The sequence below is a fragment of the Cyanistes caeruleus genome, unplaced genomic scaffold (assembly GCF_971803275.1).
Source record: "Cyanistes caeruleus unplaced genomic scaffold, bCyaCae1.hap1.1 HAP1_SCAFFOLD_221, whole genome shotgun sequence".
NCBI lineage: Eukaryota > Metazoa > Chordata > Aves > Passeriformes > Paridae > Cyanistes > Cyanistes caeruleus.
Window position 1 is genome coordinate 77,683 of NW_028256004.1, and position 15,832 is coordinate 93,514.

General features: G+C 56.3%; 2 protein-coding genes across 4 annotated transcripts in view; one reads left to right on the forward strand and one right to left on the reverse strand.

Annotated features, from left to right (window-relative positions):
- Window positions 1-8,507, forward strand: part of LOC111944811 (uncharacterized) — a 62,800-nt gene extending 54,293 nt beyond the window's left edge. Inside the window, exons 1-8 of one of the 3 annotated variants that reach the window (XM_086874439.1) lie at window positions 1,737-1,953; window positions 2,311-2,382; window positions 3,122-3,235; window positions 3,890-3,961; window positions 4,344-4,415; window positions 4,618-5,378; window positions 6,000-7,894; window positions 7,973-8,507. In XM_086874439.1, coding sequence (XP_086730565.1) covers window positions 1,857-1,953; window positions 2,311-2,382; window positions 3,122-3,235; window positions 3,890-3,961; window positions 4,344-4,415; window positions 4,618-4,724 — 534 coding nt within the window. In that variant the 5' untranslated portion in view covers window positions 1,737-1,856 and the 3' untranslated portion in view covers window positions 4,725-5,378; window positions 6,000-7,894; window positions 7,973-8,507. Of the gene's footprint in view, window positions 1-1,736; window positions 1,954-2,310; window positions 2,383-3,121; window positions 3,236-3,889; window positions 5,379-5,999; window positions 7,895-7,972 lie in introns of those variants that run through there. The other 2 variants (XM_086874438.1, XM_086874440.1) reach the window with 2 other exon arrangements.
- LOC147645598 (serine/threonine-protein kinase pim-1-like) lies at window positions 6,122-10,801 on the reverse strand. Its single transcript, XM_086874442.1, has 3 exons — window positions 10,709-10,801; window positions 9,946-10,312; window positions 6,122-6,147 (listed from the first exon to the last, which is right to left on the reverse strand). The coding sequence occupies exons 1-3, from the start codon at window positions 10,799-10,801 to the stop codon at window positions 6,122-6,124; spliced, it is 486 nt and encodes a 161-aa protein (XP_086730568.1).
- Window positions 10,802-15,832: the final 5,031 nt, after the last annotated feature.

The window sequence follows — 15,832 nt, forward strand, 5'->3', positions numbered from 1 at the left end:
GGCGGGCAGGCGCAGGGGGAAGGCGAGGCCGCTGCCTCCCTTCTCCCCGCCACTCCTCCGCCCGCGGTCGGCCGGCGGCCGGCCGGACCCCGGCTGGTGGCGGCGGGCAGGCGCAGGGGGAACGCGGCCGCTGCCTCCCCTCCCCTCCCCTCCCCCCGCCTCGGCGGCGGCGGCCCGCCGCGCTCTGGATCCGCGCCTGGACTCCTCGGCGGCGGTGGCCCGCGCACCGGGCGCGGGGGAGTTGAGCGCTGACTCTCTCCCCCTGCCCCACCGCGCTGACGGGCCGCAGCGGGGATGTCTGCGTTTCTGTTTGCGGCACAGAAGGAAGAAGTTCGGACAGCGCGGAGGCGCTGGAGAAAGCAGGTTATGCGGCTGGCGGTGGCGCTTTTGGCGCCGGCGGAGGCTTTGCGGGTGGCACAGGCGGAGGCGGGCAGTCTCCCGTTGGCAAAGCCCGCGCGCCCAGCTCTGCGGATGGCGGCCGCTCAAACCTCTCTGGAGAGGGAGATCTCTGGGCTGCGGGTTGCTCTCGCTCGCCGCCAAGGTTCTCCGAGGGTCTGGGCAGAGCTAAAAGAGCACTATGCAGCTCATCTACGGTTTCACTGTCCTTAGACTGGCTCCGTTTCAGCGCTTTAAAAAGCACTCCCCAGGTGGCTGCTAGGCTACACACGCTGATATCTCCGTTCATGAATTTTGACCGTAAATGGTTCTCTATTGACAGCCAAAGTTCGAGATCAAAGGCATTGTCCATAGTTATATTAAAACCTTGCTCTTTAACCCACTGGAATAAAGCACGCATGGCATCTTCAGAAACACTGAGTCCCATGCGGGGCAGGGCATCCTGCCATGCAAGGTAGACCAGCTGTTCATCAGCTGAAGTGCAGTCCTTCATTATGAGGACTTTATCTCGGCGGCTCGGCGAATGTAATCACACACACGCTAACGGCTCGGACCCGGGGTTTTTGAGCTCTGCTTCACCAAGACGACCGTTCCAAACCCGCTCACTGGCAGGGCTCCACTATCCCGTTGGTTTCCAGAACCAGCTTCCTCTTGGAAAGCCCGGGGGAATTCCACTTACCCCTCTAGGGGGAAGGGCTGGCTTTTTCCCGCTCGCTGCTTACCCTCAGGGGATTAGCAGATCACGTCGGTTGCCTTCTGACCTCGGGGGTCGACTGCACCACACGTCGGGCGGTCACCAGACCTCAGGGGTCGGTTCAGCATCACGTCGGGCGGTCACCAGATGTCGCTCCGATTGGGAACGGCTAGGAAGAACGACCATGGACTCTCAAGGGAGTCACGACAGGAGAATTCTTCAGTTTATTGCTTCAGCTCTGTCTTATAGACAGATACGTGGAAAAGTACAGAAAGGAAACTCTTATTGGTTAACAAAGTACTACACCACCATCATTGGTCAGGGGCACTCTGCCCCCCTTGACTGTCTCTTGCAAGGAGAAACAACAGGTTGCAAAACAACACCTGCAAGGCTGTTTTAGTATCTCTGAGAATTGTTTTAATTCCTTCTCATGAATTTCCCAGGCCAGCTTCAGTCAGGCCTGAGAGCTATGTGGCCTGCAATAACTACAGGCACTCTGGTTCAGATTTAGCATCCATAGACATCTAAGGCCATGAGGTCACAGAAGGCTCTGGGGTGACAGCAGGCTGAAGTCACAGCAGGCTCTGAGGTCACAGAGGTCGCAGAGCCCCGTGGTTGCCCAGCACCACAAGGACCGAGCAGTCAGTCCTTGACCACGACTGTTGTGGCAGCAGCGGCGGCGGCAGCAGCGGTGCTGACATTGGGACAGCGGTGTCAGGACAGTGGTGGCAGCAAGAGCTGCAGGACTGGCAGTGGGCAAGGCACCATGGCCTTTGCTCTGCGCCTCCTCCTCCTGCTCCTCCTGGCAGTGGCCCTGCCTGACAGGGCTGCCCAGGCTGCTCCATGGCGAGCAGGGCGAGCAGGTGAGCCGGCGGCCTCAGTCCCCTTTCCCAGGACAGTGCTCCCTTCTCCCTGGGAAGTGTTGGGGATGGTTTTCCCCAGGGCTTTAGGGAGGGTTTTCTCTGTGGGAGGGACAGAGGCCTCAGGGGCCCTGGGCTGGTCCCACTGCCCTTCCAGGGATGTTGCACAGGGCCTGCAAAGAGGGTGGAGAGTGACCAGAGCCAGCCCAGAGCTCCCCAGGCCCCTCTGCAGCTTTGGCCATGTCCATTGACATTTGGCTCCCACAGCCTTACCTGAACCCCTTTGCAGTGCCCAGTTCCCTAAGGCAGAAGGGGGTCCCAGCACACCATGGAATGGTTCTGATCTGTGCTCCCTTCCAGATGAGGGTGGTAGGAAGGCTTCTCCAGCAGCTTGGCTTCATGAAGATTTTCTGCCTCTGGAGCCCCATGCAGGTACGTTCTCACTGTCCCAACAAGGAATAAACACTGACACCCTGGCAGGAAGCAGGTGACAGAAGCTGCTGTGGCTGTTGAGTTACAGGTGTGTCTGCAGCGAGGACATTTCAAGCTCCTTTTCTGGTTGCTGCACGCAAGCCCAGCTCCCATCACAGGGGTGAGTGGTGTGTCCCTGCTGATCCCACAGGCTGAGCCCTGGTTCTGTGGGATCCATTCATCTGAAATGGAAATACTTCCTGTTAAGGTTCTCCTAGAGGGAGGAACAAACCTACAGAAGAGAAGAGGCTGAGTGATCTGGAGAGACGCCGTGGTGGGTCCATGTCCCTCAGCCTTCTCCTGAGACTCAGCAGCCGGGGGCTTTCTCTGCACATCTGGACACACCATGCCAGGCACAGCAGGAAGGGATCCATGGCAGCCTTGCTGCCCCTCTGCTGCTTTCACAGCCTGCAGGGCTGTTTCCCAGCCTGGCCTGGCTGCAGCTTCTCCCCAGCCTCTGCAGGAAGGCATTTGGCATCAGCTGACAGGGAGCCCAAACTGCACCATGGGCCATGCACACCCTGAAATCCCCTGCAATTTCCCAGTCTTGTGGTAGATGTGGCTGGCCTGGCTCCAAAGTTTGGATGCCTTCCTGAAACTTATCCATATCTTTGACAACTATTGCCTCCTGAAGATGCCACCTTCATGTTGGGGAACAAACAGCCCCACCTGATGCATGTATCCCTCTTCCTTTCTCCAGAGACGGAAGGAGAGGCTGTGCTGAAGGCAGCGTTTCCCGGAGGAAGCAGTGGCCCATGGGCAGCCTCTGCTGCAGGAAGGGAGGCCATGCCAGGCACAGTCACAGTCCCAGGAGGTAATTGCTGTGCCCCTGGGCCTGAGCCCTGCTGAGGCTTGAGCTGCCATCTCTGCTGCTGGGCAGTGCAGGCACAGCCCGGACAAGACCGGCACAGCCCAGTGGAATTATCCCCAGCAGGCTCAGGGCACTTGGCTACTGAGCAGTCCTGCTGGGGTCCCTCCATGGGAGACACGTCCCAAAACCTGGCAGCAGCTGCAAAGGGGTGCCCATGGTGGGGAATAGGCAGAGGGGGAGGGCAAGGTTCCACTGTATCCTGAAAGAGCCTGGCCCAGTCCCTATGGGATGGGAGAGCTGTCCCAGCAGAACGTGGGCAGGAGGGAGGGAGGGCCTGAGGGACAGTTGTGGCACTGCCTGCTGTAGTTCTTCCCCATTGCTTTTACAATTCTTTCAGCTGTGGCAGAGAGAGGGCCCCAGTGGGGCCTGGGCTGCTCCAGCAACCTCTCCCAGGGATGCTGCACAGGGCCTGCAAAGAGGGTGGAGAGTGACCAGGAGCCAGCCCAGAGCCCCCAGGCCCCTCTGCAGCTGTGGCCATGTCCACTGACATCTGGCACCCACAGCCTTAGCGCGACTCCCTTGCACTGCCCCGTTCCCTAAGATAGAAGGGGATCTCGGAACACCATGGAAACAGTTCTGATCTGTGCTCCCTTCTAGATTTGGAACACAACCTCAATTATTTGGAAGTGCTACTGAATGATACTTTGAATATCTTGGAGAATGCTGGAGGCAAGTTCTTCTATTCCCTTTACTGACAGAACACAAAATGACAAGGCGGCAAGAGCTCACTCATGTGCTATATCTCTTAACATAATCTCAGGCTTGATGGGTTCTGGAAACCTCGCCCTGCTCCCTTCTGGAGCCCTGAGGGATCCCACAGGTCACTACCAGTGGGAGGAAGGAGCATTTAGCTGCCAATCTCTTCCCGTGTGTAATGCCAGTGTCTCCTTCCATGTGCTCTGTGCAGCCACGGAGAAGAGCAGAGAGGGAAGGGCCAGGCCCAGGGCTGTGCCCCAGGGCTGTGACTTGTGTGGCTCCTTTGCCAGCCCCAGGGAGCCTGAGGGTCTCCTACAGAGCCACGGGAGCTGTTCTGTCCTACCTTTTTTTTCAGCCAAGCCTCTTGCTGAAGGTGATCTGGCTTCCCAACCCACACCCAGGACTGAGGCTCTGGAAGATGGTGAGGGTAGGTTAAGGCCTTTCCCCCTGGGAGAGCTGCCAGCTCAGAGCTCAAGGCTTGGCCAGGAGAGCATCGCTGATGGTGCCAGGATAGAGCCATGCACATGTGTGCCCTCTCCCTGTGTGATCCTCTCACTGCTCCTGAGGCTCAGTGCTGCCTGTGCAGATCAGAAGAGATGACAGAAGCTTCTGTGGCTGTTGAGTTACAGGTGTGTCTGCAGGGAGGACTTTCCCAGCTCCTTTGCTGATCACTGCCCGCAAGCCCGGCTCCCATCACAGGGGTGAGTGGTGTGTCCCTGCCGTACCCACAGGCTGAGCATTGCTTTTCTGGGATCCATTCCTGGCAAATGGAACTATTTTTGTTAAGGTCCTCTGAGAGGGAAGAACAAAGCCACAGGACAGAAAGAATCACTTGAGTCACACCACATCCTGAAAGAAATAGAGAAGGAACTGCTCAAAGGGCGTGGTGGGTGCATTTCCCTCAGCCTTTCCTGAGATGCAGCAGCCGGGGGCTTTTTCTGGACATGCCATGCCCTGCACCATGGGAAGGGATCCATGGCAGCCTCGCTGCCCTGCTGCTGCTTTCAAGCCCTGCAGGGCTGTTTCCCAGCCTGGCCCGGATGCAGTTTCTGCCCAGCCTCTGCAGGAAGGCATTTGGCATCAGCAGACAGGGAACCCAAACTGCACCATGGCCCATGCACACCTTGAGATCCTCTGCAACTTCCTGGTCTCTGAGCAGATCAGGAGAGGTGGTGGTTTGGACAAGAGAGAGCCTGGGCCTTTTCCTGATCCTCTTCCATGTCTTTGACAAGCACTGCCTCCTGAAGAGGCCACTTCCCTGCTATGTGATGGTTCCATCTGATCCAGCTCTGCCTCTTCCTTTCTCAAGGGATGGACAGAGAGGCTCTATGGAAGGCGGCATTTCCTGAACGAAGGGAGGCAATTGCAGGCACGGGCCCAGGCACAGGAGGTAATTGCTGTGCTGGGCTCAGCCCTTGGTGGGGCTGTGTGCCAGCAGCTCTTCCCACAGGGCCCCTCCTTGCATGGCTGAGCAGCAGCCAAAGCTGGAGGTGCTGCAGCTTCCAGGCCTCTGGAGCTCATTCCCAGCCCCTGGGAATCGGGATTCCTGCACCAGTGTCCATCCCACTGCAGCTGCTCCCAGAGTTGGCCCTAAGCATCCAGAGGCCCAAGGCACAGGAGCAGCCCCGAGTGGGAGCCCTGCTGCGATCCCAGGGCCACAGCCAGCCCTGGCTCCCAACTGGGCAGGGGCTGCACTGGCCCCTGACAGGGCCTGGCTCTGTCCCCTTGGGCTGTCACAGAGCAGGGAGGGTCAGGGGTGGCAGTGGCTGCTCAGGGATGGGTTTGGACCGTGTCCCTGGAAGGAGCCACTGCCCAAGCAGCTGTGCTGTCCCTAGGTCCCCCTCTCAGCTTTCTGGGTTTTATTGTGTGGCACAGCCTGTGCCAAGGGGTGCCAAGGTGCCTGCAGGCCCCAGCTCTGGGGGAAACAGGGAATATCCTGGACATACCCACCGTGCTGCCAGCTCAGCAGTGGAGCACAGCACAGGCCTCACGCTGCCCATTGCTCCCACAGATGCAGCTGGCACAACACGTGTTCCCAATTCCCAGAAGGGCATCGGAAGAGGTTTCTGTCAAGGAACACGCTGTTGGCTAGAATTAATGGCAGGCCTGCTTTGTTTGGTGCATTTCTTCGTTTTATGCGGTGTTGGAATCTGGTATGCCTGCAGGAGAAAACAGTGAGTGTTTCGTTCATCTTTCCCTCAAACAGCTTCTTTTGAAAGTTATTGTAGAATAGAAACATTCCCAGTGAGGCTGCTGTGGACTTGTGGATAGTCCATGGCTGCCCAAATAACTCTGCTGAGAGTTCTGCTGCTGCCCAGACCTTTCATTGGCCTCTTAATTGCTGGGCCTTGTCCTGGGGAGCCCGCTGGGGCTGCAGCCAGTGCTGGCTGCCACTGAGGCTGCCTGGCCAAGAGCAGCCCCAGGAGCAGCGGGCAGAGGCAAAGCAAGGTGGGCAGGAGAAAGAGCAGGGACGAGATTGCCCTTGACAGGCAGAGGTGCTCTGGGGCCCGCTCCTGGCCAGGGACCCTGCCCAGAGCCATCCCCTGCTCTCCAGGGCCTTGAGGGGCAGCTGTCCAGCTGGGCCAAGCTGTGCCAGCAGCTCCAGCCGTGCTGGGGAGCCTTGGCAGCTCTGGGCCCTGCTGTGCAGGAGGGTCCCTGTGTGCCAGCGGCAGCTGGGGGCCTCAGCCACTTTCTTTCTCTACAGGAGCGCCTCTGCACCTCCAGATGTCCGGCCAAACAGCTCAGTGTTGTGAAAAATGAGGTTCACATATTTTTCTTATAGAATTTAAAGGTTTAATAAAAAGATGATTTGGAGCTAAAAATAAAGTACATAGATACGGCCAGGTGTCTCTGCATTCAGCCAAGAGAGCACACCTTACTGGCAAAGAATTGTCCCTTAAAAACAGAATCCTACTACATATCCATATATTCTCATGCATATTCATACATTCTTCTTAGGATCTTTGGTTTACTTCTGTTTAGTTTTCTCTTGCCCCCTTCCCAATAGATCAATCTTCTTGGCGCCAATGAGATTTACATTTCCTGATAACAGAAATGCAATAAATTCCTCCCCCAGAGTTCTGGTCACTGCTGTCTTCATCTGGGTAAGATAGTTTCTGAATGTAGGGGGAGTCTCCAGCTATCTTTTGCAGTCTTTGGGTTATACAAACTAAAGTAGTTTTTGTTTTAATACTATGCCAAAGCTTAACATATATGTATTATACCACTATTTCAATGTTTCATCAATAACAGAAATAAAGGAAACCATATTAATACAGCTAGATTTTCTAATATTATACATATAACATTCTTTATAATATTTGCAAAAAGCCAATAATATGATATGCATTTATAACAGTGTGATTGTAAATCACTACACTCAGTCAGGGAGAACTGCACCTCTCTTCCTGAGTCTCCAAGCCCGTGTCTGTTTTCCTTGCCAATGCTGAGTTATCAGCTTATTGCTGTGCGGCCACCACCCAGAACAGGACCCTCTGTCCCTGAAAGTGCTGGCCCTGGTGTCTGGACAGGACTGAAGGCAGGACCCTCCTGCCAAGGCAGAGCTTGAGCAACACCTTTGGGCTTCTGCTCTGGGCTCTGGCTGGTACCACCAGCACTGGCACAGCTGCTTGGCTGGCCAAAGCCTTGGCTGGGCAGGCAGCAGCCGGGCTTGGGGAACCCACCTTGTTATCTTTATTTTTTATTTTTAAAAATTAGAAATTTTTTGAAACATTTAGAATTATTTTAGTAGGAAGCAATCCCCAAATGTTTCTTCCCTTTTTCCATATTAATAACATAGTTTTCAAAGTAGTTTTAGAATTCTGGAACATTTTTTCCATTTCTGCAATTAAACAGGAAGTTGCATTTAATTGATAATATTTACTCTAAGAGGGATTAAGACACACTGTTGGGGGTTAGGTGTCCCTTTTTTTTTTTAGTTCTGGCTTGCCCATGGAATTTTTACCCATTAGTTGTGGGGAAAAGCTAACTGTGGGTACTTGGTGGGTGCTTGACAAAAGACAAAGAGTTTGGCCGGGCCCAGGGGGGGAAGGGGACAGGAAAAAGGAGGATGGGGACAGTTTTGAGGGGCTTTCTTCAGCTTCAGAGAAGGACACGTTGGGTGCAGAGCTGCTGCGGTGGGGAGAAGGGAATTTCGCCATCACCCAGACGGAGCTGCTGCTTCTTCTCCTCCTCCCCTATTTGTTGGTGGCCTCGCACCCCCTGTCCTGCCAGGACGTGTGACAGTGCCAGGCACCGCCGCGGAGATGCTGATCCACCTCAGCCACCGGCCCAGGATCTCAGCTCATCCCTGCTGTTCCAGCTGAGTGTTCCTCAGAGCCCTGCAGGAGCACCGGGACTGCCCGCCCGAGGGGGTTTGTGAAACAAAGCCTCTCCTCCATCCCATCTCAGCCGAGAAAGCTGTCACGGGGTCCCTGGTTCTGTTTTCTTGCTAATGCTGTAGTTATTGTTGTTTGTTTGCCTGGTTATAAATACTAATAAAGAACTGTTATTCCTATCCTCAGATCTCTGCCTGAAAGCCCCTTGATTTTAGAATTATAATAATTCAGAGGGAGGGGGTCTACATTTTCATTCCAGGGGAGGCCCCTGCCCTCCCTAGCAGACACCTGTCTTCCAGAACAAAGACAGATGGGGAGTTTCTCCATCCTCCTTACCCTTGTGGGGCCAGCAGTGCTCTTGGTTCCTCATGCTCTTTTTGTGGGGCCTTTTGTGTCTGTGCCCTTCCGACTTAGGGGGACAGGGGATATTTGCTGCCTCCTTTCTCCTTCTGGGAAGCCTGTGCAGGCTCTTTGTCCCTCTCTGATTTGGGGGGTGCCAGTGTTGTCACCATCCCAGCAGCCCCCGGCCGCTCTTTGCCCTTTGCCAGGCCAGGGGTGTTCTCTGTCCCCTTGCAATTTGTGGGGCTGGCACAGGCACAATTCCCCTCCTCTTTGGGGGGGCTGGCAGTCTCCTCTTCCCCCTCTGACTTGGGGGATGCTCTGGGCTACATCCATCTCTTATTTTGGGTTGCCAGGTATTTATCTCCCTTCAGTTTAGGGGGCCCGGGGATAGTCTCCATCCTCCTCCAGTTTTGAGGGGCTGGGGAGAAGTCTCTGTCTCCCACCGATTTGGGGGGACTGGTGCAGGCTCCACCCCCTCTGATTTTGAGGGACAACCTGGAGGAAAGGCACCAAAATCTTGACAAAAGCTGAGGGGAACGCTCTGATTACCCCTTTTGCTAAGAGGTTCCCTTAGCTGAAGTTGCTAACAAGGACAAAACTTCCAGGCCCGCAGTGGGTTTTGGGTTGTTTTATTTCCTGGGCCCTCAGTCCTGCGTGGGACACGGGATCTGGGTGCTGCAGAGGCTGCGCCAAGGCATCAGAAATGCCCGCCAAACACCCAAGGGTGGTAGAAGATCTGCTCCAGCACCGGCCGGTCCATGGGGTGCTTGGACAAACAGCAGCGGATCAGATGTTGGCACTCTGGGGAGAGAAGGCAGAAAGCGGCGCTCACTTGCAGAAGGCTCCTGCCCAGCTGCTCCCGGCGCCTGCAGAAGCCGGGCCACGCTGCGTGTGCTGGGAGCTGCCCTTGGCGGGAGAGCGGCACGGCAGGACAAGCGTCCCCTCCTTCAGCCAAGCGTGCCACACCCAGCCTGCCACGGGCCACCTGCTGCAGCCGGCCCTTGAGGGCACATGGACGTCCCGAGGAGCTGCGGGAGGGCCGGGCTGGGCTGCGCGGTGCCACCTGCCAAAGCCTGCCTGCTTCAGGCCGCGTACCAACCTGGAGAGACCTCCTGCGGGAAGAAGAGCTGCCCCAACACGGTGTCACGCTCGTTCTCAAAGGGCAGGAACCCGCACACCATCTCCAACAGCCGGCTGAATGTCGCACCCCGCGGCCCAGGAGGGAATGGGGCTGTGCAGTGCCTGGCACTGGGAGCAGGGCCCGCGCTCTGGGCTCACCGGCAAACTGTGTGAAGGCCCACTCCTGGAGGAAGGTGCTGCAACCGAAGTCCATCAGCTTCATCTCGCCAGTCTCCGGGTTGACGAGGAGGTTCTCTGGCTTGATGTCCCCGTGCAGGACACCACAGGCGGTGCAGTGCCACATGGCCTCCAGCACCTGCCAGAAAAGCCAGCACGCCGCCTCCTCGCTCAGGAACTCTTGCTCCAGCAGGATGTGCAAGAGATCCCAAGATTGCTCCGGATGCTCCATCACCAGCACGAAGCTGTCAGGCACCTGGAACCAGTCGAGGAGCTGGATGATTCTGCGGCAGCCAAAGCACACCTTCTCCATCAGCACGATCTCCTTTGGAACACAGTTGTTGTTGGGCTGTGAGGAGAAGACAATGCCTCCATCACAGGGCCTGATGCTGCCAGGAACCCCCCAAGTGCCCGCCAGTGCAGTGGCCACAGCCAACACCGGCCACCTTGCTCTGACCTGCTTCTAGGCTGCTCTCAGAGGCCCTGGCCTGGCCTACGAATGCCCCTCCAGAGCCCCATGGCAGCCTCAGACAGCTCCTCAGGTCTCACCTGCTGGTACGGAAGCCTTGTTGGTATTTGGTGGCTGTATGGGAGCAGCTTCCTGGAGATGGAGGAAACTCCCTGTTCCCTCAGGAATTGTCTCCTCCACCAGGCACGGGCTGTTGCCAGCTGGCACATCCAGCACCGTCACCTGGGAGCTGTGGTCCGGCAGCTGCTGGCTCCAGGACACTTGCTGCTCCTCCACCTGCTCCTGAGATGGCTCCCCTGGATCGGGCTGGGCTCCCACTTGGACCTGTGGGCTTTCCCTGGCCATGTCAGTGCTCAGGGATGCGCCCATGTTGTTGAAGTCCAAGGGTCCAAGGAAGCTGGGAGACCTGTCCCTGGGCTCTGCACCTTCTGCAGGCTGACAGGTCTGGCTGAGCCTCTCTGAGGGATGGAGGCTGTCAGAGATAGCGGAGGCTCCTGGCACCATGGACGTTCTCTGACCGCCTGAGCTTCTTGCATGGGTGGCGGGTCTTCTCTGCTGTGCCATCCTTGCAAGGCTTGAGGCTCTCCCAAGGATGGCCAGTCTTGCTGAGAGCAGCCTCCTGAAGGGATGGCAGCTTCTGGAGAAGCTGGGCAAGCCACAGCAGGGCAGGTGGCCTCACCTCATCAGCTTCTCCAGTTCTTTCCACAACGCCTGCCACATCCCAAAGAAGAGCGGCACAGATGTCCCATTGTGTGCCCAGTGCCAGATCATCACTTCCTGCAGCTCTTGGGCCACTGCCATGCAGGGACCGCAGCTGCAGGAGCTCTCCAGAGGGCTTGCGGGAGCACCTGGCTGCCAGCGAGGGGTCACCCGAGGCCTGGAGAACCTGGGAGCCTCAGGGGCTGCTCGGTTCCTCCATGGGCCTCTGGGCCTAACCCTGGGGCGCTTCCTCGTCTGCCGCCTCCATGGTTGCCAGTGGCCACCGGCCCAGCAGACAGCCACAGCGGCCAGCAGCAGGACAAGGGCAGCCATCAGGACGCCACCGTCACCCATGGCTATGGCACGTCCCATGGCGACTGCACTGGCAGCTGCGGGGGCTGGCCTGGTTTATATAGGGCTGGCGTGGTGATGTCACAGTGCTGTGGCCAGGACAGCTGTGTGACATCACGGCCCTGCATCACCCCAGCGCTCAGCCCCTTTGTGACATCACGGCCCCACCCAATTCAGGGATCACAGCCCTGGCTCATCCCTGAAGATGAACATGGCCTGGAAAAGCCTGGAAATCAGAACCGGAGCTCAGCCCCTTGCAATGAATCCTCCCCTGGAGCAAGTGGCAGCACATCAGGAAGAGTGCTGCTGCCACCTGTGTCAAGCCCCGGCTCCGAGGACTCTGCAGTGGCACCAACTTCAAACAACCACTACCCTGTGCCAGAGAAGATCCCCCAGAGACAAAGGGAGGAGAAGTTCCTCTGTCTCTGGGGAGCTCTCCTGAAATGGCTGGCGAGGACCGCAAGAGTTTTCTCATAGCAGCTCACCAACTTCTGCAGAGCCTCTGCTCTAAATAAATCAGGATTTTCCAAAGAGCGCTCATGCTTGTCCCACTGCTCTGGTTTTGACTGCCATGGCGTTCCTCTCTTCCCAAGAGCTGGCACGTGCTGGGTTTGGATTCAAGATGGGAATGCTGTGGTTCAGTCTGGGGTGGTTTGGTTTCTGCTGAGCAGGGCTTGCCCTCTTCAAGGACTTTGCAGTGTCCCTTGGTACAATGCGTGTTTTCCTCTGGGAAGGGAGGGGTGAGTGTTGAAGACAGAGGCAATAAATGCATTAGAAAACCTACACTGTGTCTGTGTCCATGTTTGTCAAGTGACCATCCACATCCTGGAAGGGGATGATATAATTTCCATAATTTTTTTTTTTCTTTCATGTATTTAACAAGTCAATTTTTATTGTGCCTCACATTTTTGGCCACCTTCATCTCCAGCTGAGCTTTCAGTGCACCAAATTTCTTGCTGCAGTGGCAAGAAGCATCTCTGTACTCTTCTCCTGACCTTCATTCCTTGTCCTCTACCCATCCCATCCCGCCCCAGGGAGCAGGGACCTTCCTGGGGCAGATCCAGGAGGATATCCAGGACCATCCCTGCCTGGGACGGGTGCCAAGGAGATCCAGGAGGGTTCAGTGTCCAGCTCTAAGTCCTGGGACACCTTGTGCCGTGCTCCCAACAGCCCTGATTTTCAGGAAGGAGCCACAGCAGCCTCCTGGCCATCCATGGATTTTTCTTCCAGGAATTCGCTGTGGAGCTTGTTTCTGTTTTCCTGCTCTTTCTGAGCTCCTGTCAACATGGCATGGAGCTGGAAGAGGTGGAGAGGAGAAACGTCGGTAATGGGAAGACAGAGGGAAATTGCTGGGAAAAGGAAGACACGCACCCCTAACGGTGGCTGCAGAAAGCACCACACACTCCAGCCTGCCCCAAAACCAGGGAAGCCCTGGCTAAAATCCAAGGAAAACACTGCTGAGGATCCAAGGAATCCGAGCCATGATCTGTGTGGAGAGTGTCCCTGACAGGAGGAACGTGAATGGAACCGAGCGAGGCTGGGGCAGGAGGGTCAGAGCGAGCAGAGAAGGGGGGCCCATCAACATCCTAATTTACTGCTCCAGAGAAAGAAAAATTCCCAGCTTTAATTCCAAGGAGGATAATTTAATATCTCCTTGGCATCTGCAGATCTATGACCTGAATCCAGTCATGAGTTTCCTTCAGGTCTCCACCCTCGGGACCAGTTAAACAGATAGTGGGGTTAAACTCTTTCCCACTTGTTAAATCTGGATCCTCCCATTCCATGAGAGACTTTTAATTGTGCCCCTCACAGAATCCTTCTGGAGCAGAAATCCCAGTGTGAAATGAACGGGGACAGGGAGTGTTGGGTGAAGAACAGACTAATGTGATATGGGAATGGGTCTCACTGGGGATCCAAGCCAGCCGAATTTCACCCAGAAAAAAAAGAGGGATTAAGTTCAAGCCTTGGGAAGCATTTGATTAAGATGTGGCAAAGAGAAAGGGCTTATGGCAGTTAATATGTTAATCGACTCACCCCTTATAAGGTTATGTTTCTAGAATGTTCCTGGTTCTCTCCCCTGATTGGTTGTTATTTGTTGCAGTATTTTGCATATTTCTAACCCCAGTCTGTGGTTGGACCCATGCCCTCAGACTCTGCCCTCAGACCTACCCTGTATATTTAGTAGTATATTTAGTAGTCCTGGTCTTTGCAGTTTGTCCCTATACTGCGCACGGTTTATGGGCGTTGTCCTTATTTTATTTCTCATTAAAGTGTTAATTTTAGGTGGACACAAACTCTATCATACTATTTCATTTTATTTGCACCTCAATTCCCTGAAGTCAGAGAAACCTAAAGTTTTAAAGGTACTGGTTTTCAATAGGATAACATCCATTTAAATCCCAGTAAGAGGCACAGAGCTGGATTTGAATCCAAGTTCGGATTCAGCATGGGAATGTAGTGGACAGCACACCGATGGTTTCCATGTTGCTGAGCAGGGCTTGTCCTGTCCATGGACTTTGCAATCCCCAACTGGACAATCCATGTCCCATGCTCTGCCAGCCAGGAGGTGACACCATCACCATTCCCCTCCTCATCACCGTGTCCTATTTAGACAGGAATCTTCTTTCTCCTCTGCTCCAGAGGGTGCTCGAGTGCCCACAGGGAGCCCCTTCCTCGCTCCCGTGGAACTGGTGAGGGCTGGGGTGACGCAGGGCCGTGATGTCACAAAGGGGTTAAGCTCTGGTGTGATGCAGGGCCGTGATGTCACACAGCTGTGCTGGCCACAGCACTGTGACATCACCACGCCAGCCCTATATAAACCGGGCCAGCCCCTGCAGCTGCCAGTGCAGTCGCCATGGGACGTGCCGTAGCCATGGGTGACGGTGGCGTCCTGATGGCTGCCCTTGTCCTGCTGCTGGCCGCTGTGGCTGTCTGCTGGGCCGGTGGCCACTGGAAACCATGGAGGCGGCAGACGAGGAAGCGCCCCAGGGTTAGGCCCAGAGGCCCATGGAGGAACCGAGCAGCCCCTGAGGCTCCCAGGTTCTCCAGGCCTCGGGTGACCCCTCGCTGGCAGCCAGGTGCTCCTGCAAGCCCTCTGGAGAGCTCCAGCAGCTGCGGTCCCTGCATGGCAGTGGCCCAAGAGCTGCAGGAAGTGATGATCCGGCACTGGGCACGCAATGGGACATCTGTGCCGCTCTTCTTTGGGATGTGGCTGGCGTTGTGGAAAGAACTGGAGAAGCTGATGAGGTGAGGCCACCTGCCCTGCTGTGGCTCTCCCAGCTTCTCCAGAAGCCACCATCCCTTCAGGAGGCTGCTCTCAGCAAGACTGGCCATCCTTGGGAGAGCCTCAAGCCTTGCAAGGATGGCACAGCAGAGAAGACCCGCCGTCTGTGCAAGAAGCTCCGGCGGTCAGAGAACGTCCATGGTGCCAGGAGCCTCCGCTATCTCTGACAGCCTCCATCCCTAAGAGAGGCTCAGCCAGACCTGTCAGCCTGCAGAAGGTGCAGAGCCCAGGGACAGGTCTCCCAGCTTCCTTGGACCCTTGGACTTCAACAACATGGGCGCATCCCTGAGCACTGACATGGCCAGGGAAAGCCCACAGGTCCAAGTGGAAGCCCAGCCCGATCCAGGGGAGCCGTCTCAGGAGCAGGGGGAGGAGCAGCAAGTGTCCTGGAGCCAGCAGCTGCCGGACCACAGCTCCCAGGTGACGGTGCTGGACGTGCCAGCTGGCAACAACCTGTGCCTGGTGGATGAAAAGATTCCCGGGGGACCAGGGAGTTTCCTCCATCTCCAGGAAGCTGCTCCCATACAGCCACCAAATACCAACAAGGCTTCTGTACCGGCAGGTGAGTCTGAGGCTGCCATGGGGCTCTGGAGGGACATTCCCAGGCCAGGCCAGGGCCTCTGAGAGCAGCCTAGAAGCAGGTCAGAGCAAGGTGGCCGGTGCTGGCTGTGGCCGCTGCACATGCGGACACTCGGGGGGTTCCTGGCAGCATCAGGCCCTGTGATGGAGGCATTGTCTTCTCCTCGCAGCCCGACGGCACCTGTGTTCCAACAGAGATTGTGCTAATGGAAAAGGGCTTTGGCTGCCGCAGAATCATCCAGCTCCTAGACTGGTTCGAGCTGCCTGACAGCTTCGTGCTGGTGATGGAGCGTCCAGAGCAATCTCGGGATCTCTTGCACGTCCTGCTGGAGCAAGAGTTCCCGAGCGAGGAGGCAGCGCGCTGGCTTTTCCTGGCAGGTGCTGGAGGCCATGTGGCACTGCACCGCCTGCGGCATCCTGCACCGGGACATCAAGCCAGAGAACCTCCTTGTCAACCCGGAGACTGGCGAGATGAAGCTGATCAACTT